This window comes from Heterocephalus glaber, unplaced genomic scaffold (assembly GCF_053883595.1).
Source record: "Heterocephalus glaber isolate CG9 unplaced genomic scaffold, H.glaber_assembly_v1.0 deba00001606, whole genome shotgun sequence".
In the NCBI taxonomy this organism is placed as follows: Eukaryota; Metazoa; Chordata; class Mammalia; order Rodentia; family Bathyergidae; genus Heterocephalus; species Heterocephalus glaber.
In genome coordinates, this window is record NW_028258377.1 from 26,943,121 (window position 1) to 26,969,307 (window position 26,187).

The 26,187-nt window shown below is 36.2% G+C and overlaps 1 protein-coding gene and 1 pseudogene across 2 annotated transcripts in view; one reads left to right on the forward strand and one right to left on the reverse strand.

Moving 5' to 3' along the window:
- Nucleotides 1–26,187, reverse strand: part of Gabrg2 (gamma-aminobutyric acid type A receptor subunit gamma2) — an 88,500-nt gene that overhangs the window by 6,426 nt on the left and 55,887 nt on the right. For both annotated transcript variants that reach the window (XM_013078549.3, XM_004836428.4), the window contains exon 7: nt 5,496–5,648. In XM_013078549.3, coding sequence (XP_012934003.1) covers nt 5,496–5,648 — 153 coding nt within the window. The remainder of the gene's footprint in view (nt 1–5,495; nt 5,649–26,187) is intronic.
- LOC106010495 (oxysterol-binding protein-related protein 9 pseudogene) lies at nt 18,544–20,523 on the forward strand (annotated as a pseudogene).

Genomic DNA, 26,187 nt, shown 5'->3' on the forward strand with positions numbered 1-26,187 from the left:
AGACAAAGGATAAATCAAGTTAGCAAAGGAAAACTTGATTTCAAGTTACAGTATGTGCCATGGAAAATGGCAAGGACAGCGATAACCTAGTTAGATGCAATGCTCATGGGAAATGGCCCATCTTTTGAGGTATTTCAAGGTGTACCTACCTCATAATTCTAACTCTTTGAGGCCCTCTTGAAGGGGTTGATATCTGAAGTCAAGCTCCAAATGTAATAAAAACCAAAGTTTTGACTATGAGTACATAAGTTGAGGGTTCTGAGAAGGAAATATTGTCTACTTCTGAGGTTTTAGAATACCTGACATATGGGGAGGGATAGGGAGATCATGGTGGTGTTGGTGAAATAGAAGTTGTATCATGCAGTGCTTGCAGAAAGTGATAGTTTCATTCAAAGAGCAAGGAGAAATCATGCAGAAGTATTGAATAGAAGAGGTAGGTCACATGTAAATGACACGATATGATCTTAGAATTATTTGATAACTATTGTAGGATGAAAACAAATATCTCAGAAATAACATAATAAGTAGAATTTACTGAAAACTCCTTTGTTCTAGGCATTATCACGAATATTTTATGTGCTTTTTTTTTTGTATCAGAGATCAAACTCAGGACCTTGTACTTGCAAGGCAGGCATGGTGCCACTGAGCTAAATCCCCAGCCCTTATGTGCATTATTTCTTTGAATCTTCATGATGAATATTTCCATTCTGATTGTATAGGTAAGGAAAATGAGGCAAAAACCCCAGCACCAAATCCAGAAGTTAGTAAAGGTGCAGAAGAAAGGTTTGAACAAAAGAATTCAATATCTGATTTCAAAACTGTTTTTTTTTCTATATTATATAACCATACCCAAGAAAACTAACTACCCCCAAATGGTTGATTCCTGACAGGGAATAAAATTAATATAACCTGCATGCAATAACCAGGGAACAATCAGAGGTTCTCTGGGAAAATCTGTTTATTTAAGAAAGGCAACATGGATTCAGGATTTTAATCAGTTCTAGATCATGCAATAGGAACTTTGTCATCTTAACCATTTGGACCTCTGTTTTCCCATCTTTTGATTTAAATCTTGGAAGGGCTTATTCTCTGATTCTAAGTTTGCATTTCCTCTAATAATTGGCAGTATATTTTTTTCTACTCCAGAAAGAATATGTCCATCCCTTTACTATCACCAAGTCTGTGATATATTTCTCACAGGGGAAAAAGGCTCACAAAGATATCATTTAGTAACATGCAGTGATTATTATTGCCAACCAAGAGACTCTTAGAGGACAATCACATTATCCTGATCCAAAAGGATATGTTGGATAACTCACAAGGAATCAGCCAGATTGAAATGAAGAGCATGGGGGAAAGAAGCTGCTGAGAAGAAAAGTGGCATCATCCAGGAAAGGGGAAACATTTTCTTTTAAGACGTGGGTCACTGATAGAATATGCTCAGAAGATGAAAGAGCAGAACTAAAACAGTTGAAACATTAAGAGAAGAAAAATTGACATTTTTTTTCCCTAATCTCTCAAGTTCTTTGTCAGAGCCATTTTTAAAACATTTAACTATGTTTCCAAGAACATGTGGCTCTCTTGGGTCATTTAATCTTAGCTTAACATCAAAGTTTTCAGTGTTATGAAATCCCACTGAGGGGTAAAGGGTGTTAGTTGAAACAACTTCACTTCACAGGAAAGAATAGGCTTTAGTAAAGGAGAGGAGTGATCAAGGGAACTATACTTCTAAATCCCCAAGGCCTTACTACTGGTTGTCTAATGATCCATCTCTCTTTCTCTTTTGTATTTTCTGTGACAACATCTGTGTCTCATGACAATTGTAAACTCACAGGTGAGCATAGTGCTGTGTCTCAGTACATATTTGTTGAGTGAAAGTGTAAAGAATCAATGAATAATATATATGTGAATGCTCAAAGAGACTCAATCTCCATTTGAGAACAGGAATCCTTATTTATGATATGTAAGAGACAGCTTAACACCTTTGACTGGGTACAACATCAAGTGCATTATATATTTATCCAATCAAATCTTCACAATCTCCTTATATGTATCTTATGAAGCATCAGGCAGTTAGGAGCTACTATAGATTATAGTATTGATTGGGGAAATGACGTGGATCTGAGGGTCTTCTATGTATTGGCAGGTGGTAGACCCTTTAGCAGGGGAACCTAATGGAAGGAAGTTAGGCCCCTCGTGATTATCCCATAGAAAATGACAAATACAGGTGACAATATCTAGTAAAGTCTCAATAATAAAGTTAAAAATTGCTATCACTGATTTTAGGGAATAAAGTTCTATTTCTTTTCTTTTCTTTTTTTTTTTTGGTACCGGGGATTGAACTCTGGACCTTGTGCTTGTGAAACAGGAGTTGGGGCACCTTTGAGCTAAATCCCAGGCCCAAAATTCTATTTCTTAAACTTAAAAAGTTTAATTAGGCTGTCTATGAATTAATTAATATTAGAGTTCTTGATTGTACCTAATTATACCTATTTTTATCAAAAATTTAAAGATTACCTTGGAACCATGGTCTTTATTTCACAATCAGGCCTCAAGCCAAACTTGACCCATGACAGGTGAAAATTTCAGGGTATTTTTTGGAAACAGGGTTCAAACTCGGGACCTTGCACTTGCGAGGCAGGCGGTGGAACCACTGAGCTAAATCCCTGGCGCAAAATTTCAGTATTTTATGGTGGATAATACAAATGAGTTCACTTTTTAAAACCTGGAATGAGATATTTTAAGCAAAAAAAATTCTGACACATACACTATATACTTGTCTTGGCTGCATGGATGTTTATCACAGCCATGCAATGTGTGATCTTGAATAATTACTTCATATTTTCAGAATGCTGCTTGGAGGTAGAGGGAATAGAATTGCTATCACATCAAGAATAAGAAGTCGAGAAGTCATGGTTTTATCTGATTCACCCACCAACAATTTAATACCTTGAAATGGTTTTTAAATCTAGTTTAACCAAACAAAGCGATTAGACTTCTCTTACTTGAGGTAGATGAAAACTATAACTTCTACCAAGAAAATAAGCTTTTCAAAGATGTTAGTTCACCTCTGATTATGTGGGTGAAAAAACCCCATTTTTATTTTCATGTGTCATCATTACAGTGTATTAAATCTCACTAGCTACCATCTGTGTACCAAACTACATGCAAACAGTATCAACTTCAGTATGACTGTGACTCATGCACCAGCCATGTTTGCTCAGAGAACAGCCAATATCTTTGAGCAGTTGTGGCATATTTATCTCACTCATCCAGCAACTTGGGTCTAACTATTCTTTAGCAATAAGCTTAAAGTTTGCAGGGACAGGCATTCAAAGTTATCTCCTTTATGCCCTGATTATAAACATTGAAAAAGGTAATGGAACTCAATGAAAACTAGAGCAGCATTCTGAAAGGTGACTGAGCATTAGAATTACCTTTTATTATTTATTTATTTATTTATTTATTTATTTATTTATTTATTTTGCGGTACTGGGGATCGAACTCAAGACCTTGCGCTTGTGAGGCAGGCATGGTGCCACTGAGCTACATCCCTGGACCACCTTTTTTTTTTTCTTAAATCTTAACACCCAGGCTGTGCTTTTGAAAAATTAAATAATCACATATTAGGTTTGTTCTAATAACATAGTGTTGGGTGTTAGTGAGAACACTTTAAAAAGTATTCTTTTTTGAGCATGCCTGAGTTGTAAATAATCAAGCAACAGGAGTATATACATGGTACTCAGGACCCTCTCCCACATTCCTTAACTCACCTTGGTCCCTTCTTTCAACACAATCTTTTTGCCAATGGACAATTGTTAGTGAGTGACTGAATGAGCTACCTACTTGGTCATAGAAGGGATTTTGGCCAGCAGGAATCCAGGCTTCAAGAGAAGAGATTAAAATCTTTTCCTTAAAATGTTTTTGGGGAACAGGGTGGACTAGAATATATTGATGTATTTTTCCATCTATTCATAAGCATATACATCAATTAAATAATCATCAGAGTGCCAGCTATGTGGCAAGCCCTATGCTAGAAATGCAAACCATTTACATTCTGATCTGAGAGATGGAAAGGTAAGCTTTGAATGCCACACATTCTACTCACTAGTGATAAGTAATCGTCCTCAAGTATTAGGTTCCATGTATGTTGGTTTTGTTTCAGCATGTAGCATTAGACATTTGAATTGCTGAATAGGACTTCTAACACAAAGTACTGCGTATAACAGGAAAAATTAAAATAGCTTCATTGTGAAACAGATGGGGGACTCAATTAGGTTTGCAAGAGGACAGATATGCAAAAGATTTCTTCTCCAGTAATCATTTCTGCTCTCAGTTTAATAACCTAGTACAACTCATTTTATCAGAAAAAGACTATAGTGGCCATCATTTAGGAGGATTTACTCTCTTCAGTGTGCTTTGCATAGAATAATGTTAATTGAATGCTACAAATAAAATACAGAAAATGATAAATACTTTACATACGGGGAAAGTGTGATTTGTAGAGAATAACGGGCATTCCGAGGTCATACTGTCTGTGTGACTCAAATTCCAGATCTGTTACACTTAATAACCCAAGTTCACAACAATTGCATCTTTAGTCAGACAACAATTACCTCTTTAGTCAGAGGATTATCTAGGGTAGTACTTTTAGGCATCACACAGCTAATGAGAGGGGATTGTGGTATTACAATTCATCTTTCCCTTGTTGTGTATTTAGTTAATACTTTACAGAGCTTCATGTAATATGAGCATTTCATTCATGCACATAGCCCCTAATGTCCCTGGGAGTCTGTGGCTTTGTTTTAGCCTATGTAAGACTTCTTCCTCAGCTGCAGAAAAGATATGAAAATCTAACACTAATATTACTAATTATAATACACTGAACAAACTGCAAATAATCTTAAAAGTGGTTTTGTTCCTAAAATTTTGCAGGTGAATATGTTTTTCCAAAAAAGTGTTCTTTTCCCTGGCTCTTTTATCGACAACCAATTACTTCAAATATCTTCAAAATAAGTATGCATGTTGCTATTAACCAATGGACTGTTATGTGCTGGGAAATGTATAATAACTGGCAAAAGAAAACAGAACAGCCTGATTTTTAATGTTTGGATATTTATGTTGTTCATACTACCATCCTGGCTGACTTCTAGCTAACTATGCAACACAAATAAACACAGAATCGGAAAACGATAGACAGTTAGTTTTCATGAGCTGGTATGAGCAAGTTCAGCATGTTAGTGCCCAGAAACTAAAACAAAATTCTGTTGACATTAGTTTTTGTTGTTGTTGTTAAATTAAATTTATTTTAAAATGTGCTAAAAGAAAACCCCTCCAATTGATGTAAATAAGAAAAACAGAACTACAGAACTAGGGAAGTTTAAGACTGGTTTTAAATACGTTGGCTTTCTTTAAAATAAAGCAAATGCATTTCTGTGTAACTACAGACTGGATTTAAAGCACATCGATTTAGGAGAGGAAGAAATGAATCTCACCTAAAGATGTCCTGGCTGGAACAGCATCCTTGTTGATCCAGAAAGACACCCAAGACAGGACCACAATGAGCGTGCAGGGGATGTAGGTCTGGATGGTGAAGTAGCCCATCCTTCTGCTCAGGTCAAAGTAGACCGACATAACCACATAGTCTCCTGCAAAAGAACAAAGCACTGTCCAGGATTGTATCTAAACAGGATGCATTTAAAAATAAGCATGTCTTCAGCTCTCCTGCACACACATTTAAACCGAGAGTTCTAGATGTGCTTTATGTTGGAAACTTCTAACCATTGAAATTAAAGCACAATCAATCAAAACACAATACTGCTCCTTAACTGAGTCCTGGTTGTTTTAGAAGCAGTGTTACTACAATACATAAAAACACTTTTAATATGTTGATTATATCTTCTTCTTTCAAATGAGTCTTTATGTTGGCTTCTCTTTGTAATTGACACACAAAGTTGGTTTTTTTTTGGTTGGGAAATTTTTTCTACAGATGTTTATGTTACCTGTAATGTGGTCTACATTTTGTAGACATTATCTGTCTTAAAGCCTTTTTAGAACAGAGAGAAATATCTTGTGACTTGACATGGATAAATTAATACTTTACTCAGAATTCATAGCAAGATTCCTAAGACAAGACATTTTCTGATGTTTTATCAAATTATATTTTGTAGCAGTTACTTAATTTGTAGTATCAGTCTCTTGTACTGACTTTACCTGTTTATGTCCATGAACTGTGCCCAATTTATCTCATCACGGGACATTCACAACTCAGTGTTTTTCTTGACTTCAAATAGGTGCTCAGTAATATATGTTGGTTAAATTAATAAATGGATGGATGGATTTCAAAATTTAAATAGAAAGGTAAGAAGTCCAGAAACTATATTAAGAAATATTTGAAAAAACAAAAATATGCATATAAATCATGGAAGATATGTACTATTAAAAAATACTGAGGAACCAAAGAACAATCATAAAGGTATGCATGAAAATTATTTTTTATTTTAAAAAATGGAAGTCTCTGATTTTTCTATAATCATGACATATAAACAACTTTTAAAAGTCCATCATACCAAAAATCAGCAAATGGAATCACAACAAATTAGAAAGATTCTACACAACAAAGGAAACCACTAGCAGAGTGAAGAGACAACTACAGAATGGGAAAAAAAATTTTCCAGCTACTCCTCAAGGAATTAATATCTAGAATATACATAGAAATCACAAAAATTAGACCACCCAAGTTTAAACACCCAATTAAGAAATGGGCATCTAAAATGAATAGATACTTTTCAGGTGAAGAAATACAATCGACCAATAAATATGTAAAAAAAAAAAAAAAGGTCAGCAAAACTGAACACAGACTGAATTCAAGAAATGCCAATTAAAACAACACTGAGATCCCATCTTTCTCCAGAAACAATGACTACTATCAATAAATCAACCACTAGCAAATGCTGATGAGGCTGTGGGGAGAAAGGAACTCTTCTCCATTGTTGGTAGGAGAGTAAACTGATACAACCATTATGGAAATCACTATGGAAATTCCTCAGAAAACTAAAAGTAGAAATTCCACATGACCCAGCTATTCCCCTTCTAGGTATCTTCCCAAAAGAGTTAAAGACATCATACCACAATGATGTATGCATACCCCTATTTATAGCAGCACAATTCATAGTAGTTAAATCTTGGAAATAGTCTATATGTCCATCAAGAAATAAACAAATGTAAAATGTTGTATTTATACAAAATGGAGTACTACTCTGTCATAAGGGTATACTTGAGTCATTTGTAGGAAAATGAATGCACCTTGAGACCATGATGTTAAGTGAAGTAACTCAGACCCACAAACTTAAATATCACATGGTTTCTCTTATGTGAACCCCCCCGTATATATACATACATATATATGTATATATACAAAATATAATGCATAATGCAAAGTTAAAAAACAAATAATAGGAAAAAAGAAAGAAAACAAAGGTATTGTAATCCAACATAGACAATGCATGTAAAAGTGTACCTTGACAGTACAGTTGTTTTACATATTTTATATATTCTTTGGGCTATTAGTCTGGTTTTCAATCTGTATATATAATAATTAACTTTATAAGGTATCATAAGATAAAATGAATTGGATGCTGGCAAAATAAAAGGAGGGTAGCAGGAGGGAGGAAGGAAATTGAAATCTGTTGCATACATATACTAATTCCCTGTAGTGAATGTAATCAGTATGTAGTGCAAACATGTACTAATAGAAATGAAAAAGATCAGGATGAAAGAAATCGGGAATTTGGGAGTGGGTGGACTATAAATAAAAGTTATTTTATTCACTAAAAAAGGAAAAATTTGAAGAAAAAATGGAAACAGATCTTTTGAAAGTGGGAAGAGGATGAAGGGTTGGAGGGTGAGGAAGAGAAGTGGTTAGAAAATGAATTTAGATGCATTATGTACATGTACAAATCCCCCCGTGATGAACTTGATCATTATTTACTGAGAACATGTACTCAATCTTAAATAAAAACCTATGAAGGAAAGAAGCAAATTAAAAAAATCATTTCCATTATTTTGTATCATTCCAACTGAAATTTAAATTTAATTTAAAAAAAATTAATTTTTCAATTTATAAAGTATACTATGGATTCATCTGTACAATAAGTTCCTATACATTTACACTTTCTATGTTCCCTTACAGAACATCACATTCAAAGACCCTATCAGAATTTACAATGAGAGATCAATGCATAACACCACTTTTCAAATGTTGCTTCTTTTCTTAATAAATAATATTTAGTTTTGAGATATATCAATAATCAAATTCATATCACTTTCCAACTTAATGATTTGGCTTTATAGCTGTGGTCCCCTACTCGGCTCCTTTAATCTGATCTGAACATAAGACAGAGTAAGAAGCCTCATGAGGGGGAGGCTGACTGAGGTTGGGCATTACCACTCAGTCAAGCTTCTAGCTCTTCTCAGGCTCTACCTCAGAGGCTTCCAAGCCACTGAGATAGAACATCTTTCCTAGATTTACTTTTAGGGACTGCAGAGCTGCAAGATTTCCTCAGTAGGCTCTGAATATTTCTTGGCACTGTGTTTTGGAAGGTTCTCTCATCACTTCTGGTCTAAGCTAAGTCTGAATGAGGGAGTAATCGTGATTTGGCACCAAGAGTGACATTGGGCTTCCAGTGAGACACTAGTACTCTCACAGAGATAAGTGAGGAGAAATTATTTAGCAATTATGGTCAAATAATTGAAGGTTGACATCTTTTATTAACGATAGCGACATTTTACCTAATTTCTTTTTATTGTGCTGCACTGTATTATCTGAATATAGAGCCATTTAAAGTCATAGCATGTAATAAATTAGTCTGGCCTCTGCTTCTGTCCTACTTCAAATGTAACAGACACAGACAAGGATTAAAGAGTAAAAAACATTTCATTGATTTTTGCTAACATCCATTTTTTTCATTGATCAGAATACCGGAAGCAAATAAACGCTCTCTGCTTCTCCATAGGAAACATAAACAAAGCGGCATTTCTTTTGAAATAATTATATCCAGGGGTAGTTTTTCTCCTGTTTACTATGTCCTTAAATTTACTCCCCATTTTCAATGTGTTAAATTAAAATTTACAAATGTTAATACTTTAAATACTATAAAGCCTCCCGATTTTAGTAGCGTCTTTCCTCTTTTTCATCGCGGATTGAGAAACGGCACTTGCATATTAAGGATCTGATTCTTTAAAGTTGAACTTTAATTTTGCCAAAGATTAACAAGATAATTATCTTAACTCGATTCTCCCTTTCCCTTTAGATCAGGGCCTAAGCTTCCAGAGTCTTCTTTTTTATCAATTTCTGTTACAAGCCTCAGAACATCTTTCATCTTGGCCATAAAACCAAGGTTTTCCTTCAGTGGATTATGGATCCAAACTCAGGAACAAGCTGTTTAAAAGCAAAGCATCCTCACAGTGTCTGCCTGATTCCTGTCTTATCTCCGAGGCCACGTCACTTTTTGTAGTTTTAAAAGCTCTTGGGCTAGTGTGAGACACTGATAGGGTAAACAAGGGTTAAAATGATTAAAATGAATAAATGATAATGTGAAATAGGAAAGAAAGTTCAAAGACGAAGGGGTGAAGGGAGGGGATGGGGAAAGGAAAGGAGGGAAAGGAAAACCTATGAGAAAAGGAAAAAAAAATGGAAATGATATCTATGTAAATAGGGAAAGGTGGAGAGGGTAAAGGGTGCACAGGTAATGGGGAAAAAATAAGAACCAAGATGTATCATGTACAGGTACGAACACCCAATGATAAATGTAAACGAACTGCATACCTAAAATGTACCAATAAAAGAACTTAAAAAAAAAACAACTCTTGGGCTGAGGCGCCTGCCTATACAATCAAATCCCCTTCAAGTGCTGCCTCAGTGATCTCCCAAGTCAAAAAGGTTTAAATGCCAGCCGTGTCAAAGGTTGTTATTTCAGGCTCTTCAAGTTTAGTTTTTCCATTGATTTATCCTACTAAGCAATGTTTACCTTCATAATATTTAAAATATTAGTTTTGTCCCTGCTTTGACCCAAATCTAGTATATACAGACAGACTGTGATTGAAAAGAGGAGATATATAATCTGAAATAACAACCACAATGTCTATCATTTTCCTTTTTTATATAAACCTCTTATGACTAATTTTAGGAAGCAAATATCAATGTCAACAAAAATGAGGCTGTAATTATATTTTAGCTTTGGTCTTAAAAGTCATATGACAGCAAAAAAATCAGTATTTATTAAGGTAGTTGGCTTCTTATTCCATACATGAAAATATTTCCTCTCAAAAAATTAACTAATGCAATTTCTTTATCTCCACTGAACCTTTGAAATACTAAAAATAATTAATTAATTAATTAATTGTTAATTTTGACCTATGGCAGGTAGATTTGATTGATTCCATTTTCTTTTGAGGAAATATTTTCTGAAATTAGATCTATACCTCACCTTAACACATGAAATAAATTAAAGATACAAATATATGAGTGAATATAAATACACAAGAAAAATATAGAATATCTTTATCATATTTGTTTAGAGAAAAGGCTTTATCATATAAACATAAAATATATAAAGAAAAAAATTACACTTTTACTGTGTAAAATGTAGAGCTTCTGTATTATAAAGAATTATATAACTAGTTTTAAAAGGAAAACTGCAACACTTTAACAGAATATTTTCAAACTAAAAAGAAACCATCAAAGGCTAATATCGGTGATACAGAAATAACTCTCACTCATTAAGAAAAAACCCTAAATGTTTAACTCAGCTGAAATAACAAATGGAGAACTCATAGATACTAAATATATAAAAAAAGATTCTCAATTTCAGTACTGATCAGCACATGCAGGATAAAATAATGTTTCATTTTATCCTATCAGACTGGGGAAAAATTCACTGATTGGTAATGTTCAGCACTGACAAGATCTGACCTATAGCAGAGCTTCACATATTTGAGGACTGGAGGTGTACACATTGATATCAACTTTTTAGAAGGTAATGTGACCGTTATTAAGACATACTTACTCTTAGATTTCTGAAATAAATACTGGTAAAAATGGTTTCTCAAATATTGCCTTTCAGTTATCCCCAAGATATTTTCTCAAGGCCCAGTGAGTTCCCAGAGTGTGAGGGAAGTCCAAGTCCTTCAACACAATCCCATCTCTGACTTTTAGCCAGCTAGAACATAGCTGGGAAGAAAAATCTACCAAATTACTGAGACCTCTGCCTGCAACCTCCATGTAGTCTCTCCACCCATCACCATGTCTAGTGGTATCTTAGTCTCTCATTAACTATTCTGAAATACACTCAGCAGTCTCTCATCTCCTAGTTCCTGTGAAGCCAAGGGAGGGGAAAAACATGTAGTTAACTTGTGGCCTTTGCCATTAAGGAGTACATGTTATATGCTAATACTTTTTGGTCGATTAACGAATGGTCAAATTCACTGAGACTGCCCAGCCAAACTGAGTCAGCATGGCTCTGGGTGTGGAAGACCAACCTGAGAATTGTTACCAAAGGCATAAAAGGAGAACTGGAGGGGAAGATTGCTGCTGTTGATCTTTCTGGAGAAGCTTGCCACGGCTGGTTTTACTGACAGGAACTCGGCTGTTCTTGTTCACTTGAGTCCCTGATGTCAACAGGGATGGCTGCTGCTCTCTTCAACAGAGCTCTGGTCTTCGCCTTGAGTTTTGCTTCCTAGCTCCAGTGCAGATCCCTCAGCCTGGTGGCATGGATCCTTCAACCTGCTAGTGCACGCTTTCTAATTTCCACCACTGGCCTTTGGGCCTTCCTGGCGGAGATCCTCCATATGGTTTTGCATGAGACATTGCTGTGGATAGGCTCTAGGCCTCTGGCTGGACTTGTATGGGACATTGCCACGGGATCCAGGCCCTGGGCTGGATTCTTCAGGTCTCTAGAATGAGGACAGATCTCTTGCACTCTTCTGCATTTGACATTTGTGCGAATATTATGCAATCATCCTGTAAATTATGTACCCTACATTAAATCTCTTCCCTTGTAAACTCTGACTACAATAGATTTGCAGCTCAAATTCTAATATCCCCCTCTTTCTCATCTTTACAGAACTAACTGCTTTCATTCTTCAAATATCAATTAATTTAGCCCGTCATCAAAAAGAAGCCCTTATTTTGTCAAGTTTCTTCAGTAAAATTTCATAGAAAGATATAAGTAAGGCAATAGTGGAAAGGATATGATTGATGTGAATAGTAGATTTCACTCTGGGTTGTAACTAACCCATGAGCTCCGTGAGGAAAGTAGTTGGTCCTATGTTATTTACTACTCTATTCTCCAAATCTAGTAAATGCCTGTAACGGAATAAATTCAACAGTTATTTGTTAAAGTAACAAATTCTTTAGCTCAGAATGTCATCAAGAAAATCCTGGATAAACTATAAACCAGAAATCTTGAAGACCAGGGAAGGGATTGACCTGAGCTTTTAAAATATTACATTTGTACTTTACAAATGACTTCATTTGGACATTTTTTTCCTGGATATCTTGCTGAAGTCAATCCCCTCTGATGTGAAAAGATCTCAGCGTGCTGTTACCAATATGGACTGCTTACCAAGAAGAAAAACTGGAAAGGAAATCAACTTCATTGGGTTTCAGTATGATTAGGAAAGAATCCATGGGCAATTTGGCTTCTTGGGCAGATCTGATTAGTGAGAGAAGAGAGCCAGGGTCTTGGCTGCAGAAGCAGAATCATATATCTCTTGCACATTGTCTAATGGGTATGTTTCTGTTTTTCAAAAAAATCACCATTTTCATTTTGTCTGTTAAGTTCAAATGTTGAAGAATAAGAACAGAAGAGCCACTGAGGAAAATGTAATGAAAAATAAAAGACACAAATAATGTAGTTTTTTAGGTTAAATCTATCTTTTCAAGATCCCTTCTGAATCTATACTGAGTGTAGAACTCGTGGAAAAGAAGGTAGGGTGCACCGTTATAAATTAAGTTCCCTAGAAATGAAGCTTGACCCCAGGACTTTTACAGGGTCATTTGTTGGGGTTAGGCTCTCAGAAAAAGGCCAGTGAGGGAAGTGGGAAAGAAAAATCCTCAGCACAGATTTGCTTCAGCTTGAGGAAGACAGCTTCTAGGAGGATGTGTACACTATAGTGTTAGTCCCACCTGGAGACAGAGGCAGGAGCTGTCATCTGCCTCTTGTAACCTGAGATGAAGTGTTCTTAATTTCTGAGTTGAGAGAGCTGCATTTTTGACACAGCCAGTTCCTTGGAGAAAGGGGCAGAACTGCCAACTCTTAAGCATTCAGGGGATGGATGCATCAGCTCAAGGAAGGCAACATAGTGCCAGGGGACAATTATAGTGTCTACTGCGAGGACCATGATACCAAGTTGGTGGCGTTCAAAAATCCTAGCCATAGCTGAGCCTAATAGCACATGTCTGTAGTCTCCACCCTGTGGAAAGCTAATGCAGGAGGATCACAAGTTCAAGCCTCACCTGGGCAACTTAGTAACTTAGGGAGACCTAGTCTCAAAATTTAAAAAAAAATTAAAAAGGGCTGGAATGTAGCTTATTGTGAAATCCCTGAATCCAGTGCCCCGTACTGAGGGGGGAAAATTCCCAGTCTTATCAGTAACTATGTGATTTCACACAATTTCAACTCTGAGTCTCAACTTCCTTATATGTAAACCCGGGATAGTAGTAGAACTCATTTCATACACTTATTGTGAACATAAAAGCAATTTATATGTAAACGGTGTTTGGTATACTATCTAGCACTAGTAAAAAGTTCTTTAATGTCACTTAAAAGTAGGTTAATTTATGTAACATTAAACACCATACTGACCCATAATAAACATACAAAAAAGATTACTAATCATTGACAGAGAATCAGTTTGAAAAGATCTTAGAATTTTTCTATGCTATGCAATTCTGTCCTGTAGAAAAATAAGTAATTAAGGCCCAAGAAAGAAAGATGGTTCATCCAAAACATAACTTCCTGGTGGCAGGCTCTGGAGCCTGCTCCCCAAATCTGTGCACCTTTTATAGAAAAATTCTCTTTACTTTGAATCAGTGGTTAGGATCATGGGATAAAAGCGGGGAGGGGAGGAGTGAAAAGCAGAGAAATTATTGGATGTGGTTAATGTGGAAAGCTGTTTTGAATAACTGAGGCCAGCAATCTCAAACAATAACTGCCTTCCTTTGCTCTTAAATCACATATCATGTACACAGAACCTTTAGAAGGTTGGGAACAGAATACTAGCTTATCTGACTCAATAACTATACCAGAGTTTTCCTCTTGGAGAATAGCTTTAGATGAAAAGAGTGTTTACAAATCGTCCAATGGGGTGGTTCTCTGTAGGTTCACAAATGAGGAATTTTCTAACATCGGTTTTCTGCACTACTTTATCAGACAACACTCTTTATTAATTAGTGCAGCAGTGTCTTTCTTGCTCTCTAAAAATGCCACCACAAATGACTCACTCAGTGTAGAGTTTTGTAGTGCAATTCATTATTCTGGACCCACAGTCAAATTCTAAAAGTGCAGCAAATGAATTCACTTGGAATCTACTTAAATACAACTACTATGGCTGAGAAATTGAAAGCTATAGATACAAATGAATATATCTGCCACTTTGATCCATCAAGAGGGAATGCAATTTCCCACCATAATTAAATCTAACTCCTGCAAATATCTGACTAGATATTAAAAACATGTTTTTACGTAAGTACAGAGCACTTTTCAGTAGCAAGTCTAGCCCCAGGATTTAAGGACAAATATAGTGATAACAAAGAAAAAGGAGAACAAGGTATCTGGCCTTGCTAAGTCCTTTAAATTCTCCAGTAAAATAAGTAGGTTTATATTACTGGTAAAGCTGCAGCGAAAACCACATTTGCTAATGGTAAGGAAAGTATTTTTGTAATCTTTCAATCACAATGTATAAACAAAATACTAAGTATAGCTTTCGGAGGAGAGTTGTTCTGCAAAATCTCTGACATTGGTAGGTAAACTTCCTGTTCAGTGACAAGTTGTTTTTTTGTTTTGTTTTGGTTTGGTTTTTTGCCTTTGTTAAAGGACTACTTGCAACTTTAGGCAATCATATGGAAGCAGCTAATCTTGTTCTTGTTTAAATCAGTATCAATGTATCTGTGAAAACTATTAATATACTCCCACCTTAATATAGCTCACAGATTTGTGCCAGTAAAATTACTGATTTCGTTCAGCTCAGACACTGAAATGCAGGCTAATTACATATCAACATGGTTTGGTAGTCAAAGGTAATAAAATATTCTTTTATATGTAGTTACTTTGTGTGCACAGTTTTACCTGGCAATAAAAGATCATCTAATTGGCCTCTTTCACAAGTCCTATTGCAAGAGAAATTTTAAAATTTGAATTAATATTTCATTTTTAGCTCTTGTAATACACAGAAAATATTTTCAGCAGTTCAGAAGAGAGAGACCAACAGGATGACATACAGTAGTGTAGTTGTTTCTACTAATTTTGATAAGAAACTTAGTCCTTAAAACAGGAAGTGGGATATAAAGGAGTATCCATGAAGATCTGTGAAGTCCTGAGAAAGGATGGTGCCATTTCTTTCTAGTTAACTATACATGAGTAGGTGAGTGGTAGCAGAAGGAAATCTCTATGTTCCTTTAAGTGAGAGATGATAATTACTTTGTCAGAGTTCTAATCCCAGAACTACAGAGGAATCATCAGTATATTTCATATATAAATAACAAGACTACATTTCACAGAGGAAATGAATAAAAATCATTTCTGTTGTTGTTATGGGGGATGGAACCCAGGACCTTCTCATTGATCTATATCCCCAACCCCTTTAAAATATTTTACTTATCAATCTATCTGCCTGTCATCTATCTATTTATTTATTATTTTGAGACAAGATCTCACTAAATCACTAAGTTGGCCAGGCCTGGAACTTAAGATCCTCCTGGCTCAGCCTCCCAAAGTGCTAGTTTATAGGCATACACCACCATGCTAGGCTAGAAATCCTATTTGTGACCTGTGGAAAGGAACATGATTTTCTGATAGAAAATGGTGTGCCAGTCACTCTTGGCAGCCAGTCTTTAGCCAGGGGCAGCCACTTGTTCCATTTATTTTGAGGAAAGCATACTCTCTTGAAAAGCTGTTTGGTAATTAAAACTTTGGAAAAAACCAGCAAAATATCAATAATAAAAAGTGAGTTCTTGTCTCAAATTGGTTAGGAACCATTTGTAATATTGATTTTTTTTTTTTTTTTTTTTGGCACTGGGGATCGAACTCAGGACCTTGCACTTGCAAGGCAGGTGCTGGAACCACTGAGCTAAATCCCTGGCCCGATCATTTGTGATATTAAGAGGTTACTTTAAACTGTCTGGGCCTCAGTTTCCTTTTATATTAGAGATGACAAAAATCTACCTCACAGATTTAATATTGCAGTGATTAATATTTCATGTAATTACCACTGCTTTTGAGCCCCTCTTAAGAGCCTGAGACTGCTACAGAAGGCCACCCGAATCCTATGTTTGGGTATTACTAGGCCTATGTCAATGATTAGCATATAAAGTTTTCTAATGTGTAGTAACTGTCTGATAGCTGCTAATATTGAAGAAAGCATATAAGTAGGTTTTGACTCTAAATCCAAGGCTTACCCAACATTTTCCACTAGTTCTAAAAAGATAATGCATGCGATGTTTAGAAAGACAGTGCAAATATTGGGGATATTTGAATTATGACATATTATTACACTTATATCTAGGTGGATGCTGCCTTGTGGAATTGAAAATAAGCATTTTAATTCTTTATAAATTCTTATTCTATATAAATCTAATATTTATAAATATTCTTATTCTTTATAAATTATTAGTTTTTATAAAATTTCTTCCCTTTTCAGCCTAGAGTTTACTACATTCAGGATTTCACATTTCTAGCAACTTTTTTTTGAGACAGGGTCTCACTATGTTCTTCAAGCTGGCCTTAAACTCACTATGTAGCCCAGGCTGGCCTCGAACTCTTGGCGATCCCCCTGCCTCAACCTCTCGAGAGCTGGGATTACAGGTGTGCACCACCATCCCCAGCTTTTTTTTTTTTTTCTGGCAGTGTTTTAGAACCACAAGAATTACAATATTTAAAAAGAAATGAGTGAGTGCGATAGAGGAGTAAGAAGTAGAGATCAGCTAGAAGAACTGCTATAGCAGTATTTCTGAAAACACATTTCACTGAGCACTGGTCCTGTAATATACTAAAAATAGTGACTTCTTCCATCAGGAACATTTGATGCACATTGTGTACAGCACTGGAAATTCACATTGTGTCACATTGTGTCACATTGTGTCATAGCACTGGAGATTCACAATGTGCATTAGCATCACTGTGTTTCTGCAGTACAGGAAGATGTGTGCCTCTACCTTGACATTTTCTAAGCATATTTTATCTTGAATTAGCTTTTTAGAGAACTTGCTAAAGCCTATGATACAGCTGGTTACCAGGACTGACTGTGGCACACGCTTCTCACTGGCGGTCTAAATGTCCTCCATTTCCCTCATTTCTACCTGACCTGTGACACAGAAATGCTCACCCTTTCAGCAGTATTGGAAAGAAAATATTCCACTTATTTGTGTGCTCTGCCTTTATTCATATCATATTATTTGACTGATGAAATCAAGACACTTGGCTACTTAGATGATTACTTACTCCATGGATCTAGTAACTTCTGTTTTCTTTTTGATAAGCTCGCTTGTGTTAAGGCATGGACTCATGACAATAGGTTGATGGAATAGTCTTAATGTACCCCAACTTTGGGCACTCAGGAGGTATCAGCCAGCTATTCTTAGCAAGTATTTCCATTTTGCACACCCACGTCTTTTTTGGGTTGGTTAATACCAAAGTCAGGCTTAGAGAAGGTAGTAACAATCCAAGTCCTACTAATTAAAAACCACTCCTCCAAAACAATGCTACCACCAATAAAGATGATACTTGAACCTTATCTGTACAAATTATCACCATATCACACAAATAGTTCCAAACTCTGGAGACAGAGAATTGTTGCTAAATTATTATAACCCTAAACCGAAAAATGTTTTTCTGATGAAATAAGCATCTTAGTAGAAAAATCTTTATTTTTCTTGTTTTTTTTATCCTTTTGGTGAGCCTGATTTAACTTTGCATTTGAAGACTGACCTGATTAATTTTACCCAGGCAGTGAAATTTTCTTAAAGAAAAGTCTCCATGGAGGTTGAGGAAACTAATGTGATCGTAATACAAGCTTTCTAAAATGGCACTGGAAGCAGCTGAAAAAAAAAGTTCAAATTAGGGAAACTGCAGGGAATGGCTGCAAAAGGTCAAATAATAAAATAAAATGGGGCCCCCTCTGTCTGGGGCGAGCGCTCCCCACTTCCTCACCCGGGTGGCAGGAGATTCGCCCCAAAACCAGACTTGGGAGGACTCGCTTTCCTTTTTGGGGGGATTATCGTAGTTAGTTTTCCTTTGGAAAGATGACTCAGAATATGATTTTAAACACAAAAGGGTTTAGATTCAGGATTTGTTCCTAGTGTCCAAGACTTTGACAAGAAACTGACAGAGGCTGATGCTTACCTACAGATCTTGATAGAACAACTAAAGCTTTTTGACAACAAGCTTCAAAACTGTAAAGATGATGAACAGAGAAAGAAAATTGAAACTCTCAAGGAGACAGCAAATAGCATGGTAGAATCAATTAAACACTGTACTGTATTGCTGCAGATTGCTAAAAGTACTATTAAACCTGTAGATGCAATATATCAACCTAGTTCCTTGGAGCCTGTGATCAACACAATGCCTTCCCAGACTGTCTTACCTCCAGAACCTGCTCATTTGTGTAAATCAGAGCAGCGTCCATCTTCCCTACCCATTGGGCTGTGTTAGCTACCTTGGGACATCATCAGACTCCAATGTCAAATGGTGCAGGCAGCGGGCATTCACCACCTAGTAGAAGTCTGACTTCTCCAAGCCATGTCAACTTGTCTCCAAATACAGTCTCAGAGTTCTCATACTCTAGCAGTGAAGATGAGTTCTATGACGCTGATGAATTCCATCAAAGCAGCTCATCCCCAAAGCACTTAATAGATTCTTCTGGATCTGCCTCAGTCTTGACCCACAGCAGCTCGGGAAATAGCCTAAAGTGTCCAGACACCACGAATCACTGAATTTTCCATGTCCAATGGAACAAGTGATGCTGACCTTTTTGATTCACATGATGACAGAGATGATGACAGGGAGGCAGGGTCCGTGGAGGAGCACAAAAGTGTCATCATGCACCTCTTGTCTCAGGTTAGGCTCAGAATTGATCTTACTAAGGTAGTTCTTCCAACATTTATTCTTGAAAGAAAATTTCTTTTAGAAACATATGCAGACTTTTTTGCACATTCGGACCTGTTTGTGAGCATTAGTGACCAGAAGGATCCCAGGGATTGAATGGTTCAGGTCGCGAAATGGTACCTCTCAGCCTTTCATGCAGGAAGGAAAGGATCAGTTGTCAAAAAGCCATACAGCCGCATTTTGGGTGAGATCTTTCAGTGTCACTGGACATTACCAAATGACACTGAAGAGAACACAGAACTAGTTTCAGAAGGACCTATTCCTTGGGTTTCTAAAAATAGTGTAACATTTGTGGCTAAGCAGGTTTCCCATCATCCACCAATTTCAGCCTTTTATGCTGAGTGTTTTAACAAGAAAATACAATTCAGTGCTCATATCTGGACCAAATCAAAGTTCCTTGGGATGGCAATTGGAGTGCACAACATAGGGCAAGGTTGTGTCTCGTGTCTAGACTATGATGAACATTACATCCTCACATTCCTTAATGGTTATGGAAGGTCTACCTCACAGTGCCCTGGGTAGAATTAGGAGGAGAATACAGTATTAATTGTTCCAAAACAGGCTATAGTGCAAACATCGTCTTCCACACTAAACCTTTCTATGGGGGCAAGAAACACAGAATTACTGCTGAGATTTTTTTCTCCAAATGATAAAAGTCTTTTTGTTCAATTGAAAGGGAATGGAATGGTATAATGTACGCAATGTATGCAACAGGGGGAAATACAGTCTTTGTAGATACTAAGAAGTTGCCTATAATCAAGAAGAAAGTGAGGAAGTTGGAAGATCAGAATGAGTATGAGTCCCGCTGCCTTTAGAAGGATGTCACTTTCAATTTAAAACTCAGAGACATTGATGCACCAACTGAAGCAAAGTACAGACTTAAGAAAGGCAAAGAGCAGAAGCCTGAGAATGGAAGGAAAAGGAAATTCAGTGGGAGATAAGGTTATTCCATGAAGATGGAGAATGCTGGGTTTACGATGAACCATTACTGAAACGTCTTGGTGGTGGGAAGCATTAAGTTGGGAAATATGAATTCACACCTGATGACCCAGATGGTAGCTCCACCTAATGAAGCAACAAACAAATCTTCCTTTGGGAGAACCTATTGCTCCCTTCTTACTGCAGTGGTTCCTATCTCAGGGATACTGTACTTTCTGATGCAGATGAACAATTAAAGGAGGAAAAGCTTCTTTTTTCCTCTGGCAGTTACAATTTTGACTTCAGTCCTGAGAAAATATTCAGGTTTTGAAACAAGATGTCTGCTCTTTTCCAAACCCCATGCTTTGAAAAGCATTTATAAACTCAAATCTCATACCCTGCACTCTAGTTCTGCTTTTAAGATATGACATACCAAGTGTTTCCTACTTTATGTATCTTGGGTTACATATATATATATATATATATATATATATACACACACACACACATACACATATATATACATACACATAAACAGATACATGTTGATGGCAGGTTTTTCATAAATACTCATCTGTAAGTACTGGTTCCTCAGAGTTGGTTTAGAAAACTAGTGCAATGTATCAAAAATCAAGTGTTAGGAAATTTAGTTATTTCATCTATAATAACTTTTATTTTAGAATTGAACTATTAAATTTATCTAAACCTGGAAAATAAAATAAAATAAAATAAAATAAAATAAAATAAAATGTTCCCCAAGATGTCAAGTCGCTCCTGCTGATGCTCTGCAAAATTATAGCTTAAAAACCTTGGGCTTACTTGCTCTTGATTCCTAAGCATTCAATTGTAAAGTCCTTCTTCACCCACCCCAAGGAATACTTTCATCCAGGAAATTTTATTTTTTGTAATAGTTGGGATTTAAAAAAAATTGTTGTTAAAAATCATTCCTGAATTTATTTTTTTAAATTCTGTAAATTACACCATACTACACAGAGTCGGTTTTAGAAAGCTTGGCTTCCTCAGTAAGGAAACTTTATATATTGGGAAAAGTACAGAACTCAAAGCCAGAGGAACTGGTTTCTAACTCCTGCTGGACTCCTGTGATCCTGCGTAAATACTTTCACCTCTTTGGTTTCCTTTTTCTCTCTTTTATAAAATGTAACAGATTTAGCTGGATAATGGAACTTCAAAAATACTTTACCATTATCTATCCCATTGGTAGGCACGTCATAAGTCTTTGTTGTGACTTAATGAAATTAAGTAAAATAGTACAGAGACCAAAAACAACATGCAACCACATGCATTTTCAGACTGTGCTTGGATTTCAGAACTCAAGATTGTCCCAGTTTTTAATTTTCAAGTCTAGGAATAAATTCTGGTACCCAAATCTTTGCCAATTTGGTTTGTTGGATCTCTTTCATTTATAAAGGGCAGATCATTGGCAGCTTGGTATCAAGCATTTTCTGTCTATGGAGAAGATTTATATCATATTGTTTAGTAGAATGGGCCTCTGGGTGCAATTTCTCCGAGGAAAGGATTATATGAACAGAGGTGTGTAGGCATCTGCCCTGTATCTTGTTTCTGGTATTCCAAGATTCATATAGGGGATAAGCAAAGACCTTACAAATCCATTCTCTTGAGCTGGCACTTAATTTTTTTTCACAGATGGCATTCTGTGTCTAATCAGCATCAAGAACAATGGCCTAGTGCTCTGCTCAGCAAAACTGCAGCTCTCTCTGCACTAATTATGCAGAGAATTTTCAGGGTTTTCACTGCTGAATTTGGACTTGATCCTACAGTGTCAGAACTGCAAGGAAATTTAGAGATCGGGACAGTTCCTTCATTTCACAGGTTATAAGTTGGGAGCCTGAGAGGTAAACAGTCTACCAGAGGTCACTGCACATGCCATTTTAGAACCTAAAATCAGAGCCACCTCACTCAGTTTATCCAGAATGCTTTCCCCCGCCAAAAATACTGTCATTTAAAATGAATAAACTATGAGTTATAAAACTGAACTACAGTTAATGCATTAAGTATTCAATAGATTTTTCTTTCTCCTTTGCCATGCCTAAGTTCCTGAATTAAACTTCAGAGTCAACTAATCTTTGCTGTGGAATAACAGCTTTTATGATTTGCAAAGAATGAGAAGGGAAGAATTGTCATTAATTTTAAAGAGTGCCTTATTTGCTGAAGCATTACTGTTCTCTCAGGATTAAGACAACAACTTCTCAGTCAGCTGTATTAGAAAAGATTTCTCAAGGAGAAATTGATTTAACTTCTAAGGAATTTATAACTTACTTGGAATATGGTTTCAAAGGAATGAGCAAAAATAACCTTTCATTCACTAAGGGAAAAAAAAAACCTTACTCTTTCTTTTCAAGCAGTTTCTATAGGTTTCCAATTTTAGAATTTATATACATTAATGTATAAATCAACTTTCATGTCAACATATAGAATTCAGTTGCAGGGGCATAGTAATTGGAACAAGTTGTGAAAGATTGTTGATGTAGGACATTATAAAAAGGAAAATATCTGTTTTAAACTAACCTTTGCTATGATAAGGAAGGTACTCTTGCTGTTGTTTTAAGGCTCATATTCTGAAAAGGGGGAGGACGCTTTTCTTTTCTTGTTTGCCAGCCATTAGCTTCTGTACACGACATGTAAACCATCCCAATGTCAAATTCACTAAACATGTACAGCTCATCTTTTATAGAAAGGCAAAGAAAATTCTGTGCTGTTAATATTCCTTTTAACCCTCTTTCTTATACCAATGTGGTTATTGTTCTGGTTAAGACACTGATCAGTAAAATTTCCTTTATTTTTAGTTCTAGAACTATTCCTTTGAACCACAATCACTATAAAATATATTAAAGGTATATTAACTGAAAAAGAGAAAATATACAACTTAGAATCTTTGTAATTAGAAAGACTATCAAGGGTGATACAATTCAGCCATAACTTAAACTCACAGTTGAAATTATACACCCAGGATCATATAGTTAGTAAAAATCTAGGATATAGAATTCCAGTTACTTGATCCTGAATTTAAAATTTTCTCAGATATTCCATTAAATCTCTGTGCCTATTTATCAATCCATGTAACTAAAATGATGCAACTACCATAATCATAGAAATTTGCAATTTTAATATCAACTTTTTCAATTCTATCATTTCAGAAATAAGAAAACTAAGGCACTTTTCTCCCCATCCTGCTTCCCGGAGAACGTGATCTATTTGTCTCCTGTATCCTAGGTTATTCACCTCAGATGTGGAAGAAGAGGGAAAGTATAGGAGACAGAGGAGCTTGGATTTGGGGAAAATTGATTATCCACCTGTGAGAACTATGCTTGGGCCCAACAACGTAGGGCAAATGCTCCTGTTTCTCTTCCAGATATCAGGAGAGAGGAAGCCAGGCAGCTTCTGGAATTGCTCCTTGAAGGGCTGTGGCATGTGATTACGTACAATGAACTAGATAAGGGAAGAAATGCTGGCAGCAATCTCATCACATTTAGTCAACTGTCCTCCAGGGAGGGAATGTCAGTGTCTCTCTGCCTCTACAAGTGAAAAAGCACCACTTGCTGAATGCAGGTTGAATCACTCTGATGAGAATCTGAGATGAAATCAATATAGCCCATCACTGTATCTCAGCCAAGAAAGGAAAGTGGGATGGCTAATTAGGGGAGAGACTTGGCTTGGCATTTATCCAAACTCTGTGATCTCCAGACAAGAAAAGGCATTTAGGATTTGGACTGACAGTTTAAGAAAAGTGGGTTTTTCCTTTTTCTGGTTAAATACAGAGGACACAAATAAAACCACAATGAAAATTGAACTTATACATCGTGTTCCCCATTTTGCTGGTCATTTCTTCTTCAAACTCTCTGTCCCATGAAACCAGATTTCCTTTCCGTGTTCTACCCAATTTCAAACAGCATCTCTGCCAGATCAGTTTACTTCTGTGCTCTCCCCATGTCGAGTCAGTAAAAGCAATGTGGGAATTGAGATCAATCTGGATTTCTACCCTGACTCTGATTCTTGCTATGCCTACAACATAAATGGAATGTTACTTTCTTTCTATCTATAGTCAGCTGCCTTCTGTGTGACATTTCCTCCCTCTGTCTGAGGCTGCAGGAAAACAAACATGATGGACTAGATGTGTAATAATTGTTTTTCCTTTGCATTTAATAGAAGATTCCTAAAGAAACAATCCTTTGAACTCAGTGGACAAGATGCTTAACAGTAGGGATTTTGACATCATAACAGAGGAGGACAGAAACATTTTCAGACTGGAAATCTACACAGTAAGAAGGTTAACTGTTTAATTTCACCCTTTAGATCAAGCATCACTACTGCTCTTGTCTGGTAATGTGAGCTTTCAGTGTTGGTTGAACTATATGATAACAGTGCACCCAACTCTACAATCTCACAAACGTCTTAGGTTTAGTGACGCCCTAAAGCACACTGGATGAGCGGTTAAATGAAGAGAAAAAAGTAAAATAACCTTCTTTCTTCATTCTTTAAAAGTACCACTAGCAAACTCTAATGATCTTAAATGTGTAGAAGTGTTGGTTCCTAGAAACTACTTCTGGGATCATATTATTATGAATTTGAACTTTTAAAAGTTCAGACATATCAAATACTACTGGAAATCTAATAGTTTTAGAACAACCAGTGTTTATTGCTCACCATTCCCATTGGTAAGATTTGGAGATACAAGAATAAACAAGAAAGTCTCAGCTTGTGTAAAGTGTCATTCATGATTAATGTTAATAAGTGTTAAAAAAAAAGTGTGGCAGGTAGTCCAATATACAGAGCTTAGAAGACCTCATAGGATAATAGTTTCATCACCTCTTGCCACTTAATGAAAACACAAATTTCCAGTCCCTGCTTCCATACTTGAGGATCAAAATGTCTGGAGATGTGGCCTTTGAATCAGGATTTTATATAGGACCCCAAGAAGATTCCTAGGCACAATCAAAGTTTAAGAAGTGCTGCCTGGGTTGCTAAGGATAAGCTGGTCTTTTTACTTCTTTTTGCATAAGTGATCAATCCGACCTCAAATTTCTTCTAATAACTTCTGTATTCCTACTTCCAGAGGCCTCATTTGAAGCCTTTTCTGTTGTATTTGATGTGCCTTTTAATATCCTGGAACATTCAGCTCTAACTTCCTTATTGTCAGTGGTTGCTACCTGGGCTTTCTAAACAGCAGACTTGGCATGGTTCCTGGAAAAATAGAATGCATTAACTGTTTTCAGAAAATTAAACCAGAGACAGAAAGGAATGCAAAGGAAACTCCTGTTTTCTTATTGTAAATTGCAGGGAGTAAAAAAAATATTGTGTGGTTAGAGTAGATACTCACTATACAATATCTGACAAAATTGATAAGAGCTTTGTGAAGATGCGGTGGTCTCTATCATCAAATAGTACCAGACCATCACAAGTTTCAAGGAGAGAGAAATCTCTATGTAGAAGTACTAGTTTGTCTTTTTCCTTTCTTTTCACAGTATCATGTAATTTCATAGGGAGCTTTCAGTCAATTTTTAGCCAGGTATTTTTCATTTAAAAATCAGTCCATCATATGAAATTTTATCCTTTTTCTTTTAGTCTTTGTGAGTATGTATGTGTGTGTATGACTAGGGATTGAATCCAAGGCCTTCACACTGAGGTACAGACCTAGCCGTTTAAATTTTTTTTTTTTTTTATTTTGAGACAGGAACTCCCTCAGTCAGTAAGTTGCCCAGGGTAGGTTTGAGCTTACAGTCTTCCTGCTGCAGCCTTCCAGGGTGCTAGTATTACAGGCATGCATCAGTTGCAAACATTGATCTTTTGTGTCTTTGTCTTACAACTTTCTGTAAGCATGTTATGATATAATACATGTTTAAGGCCTCATCCA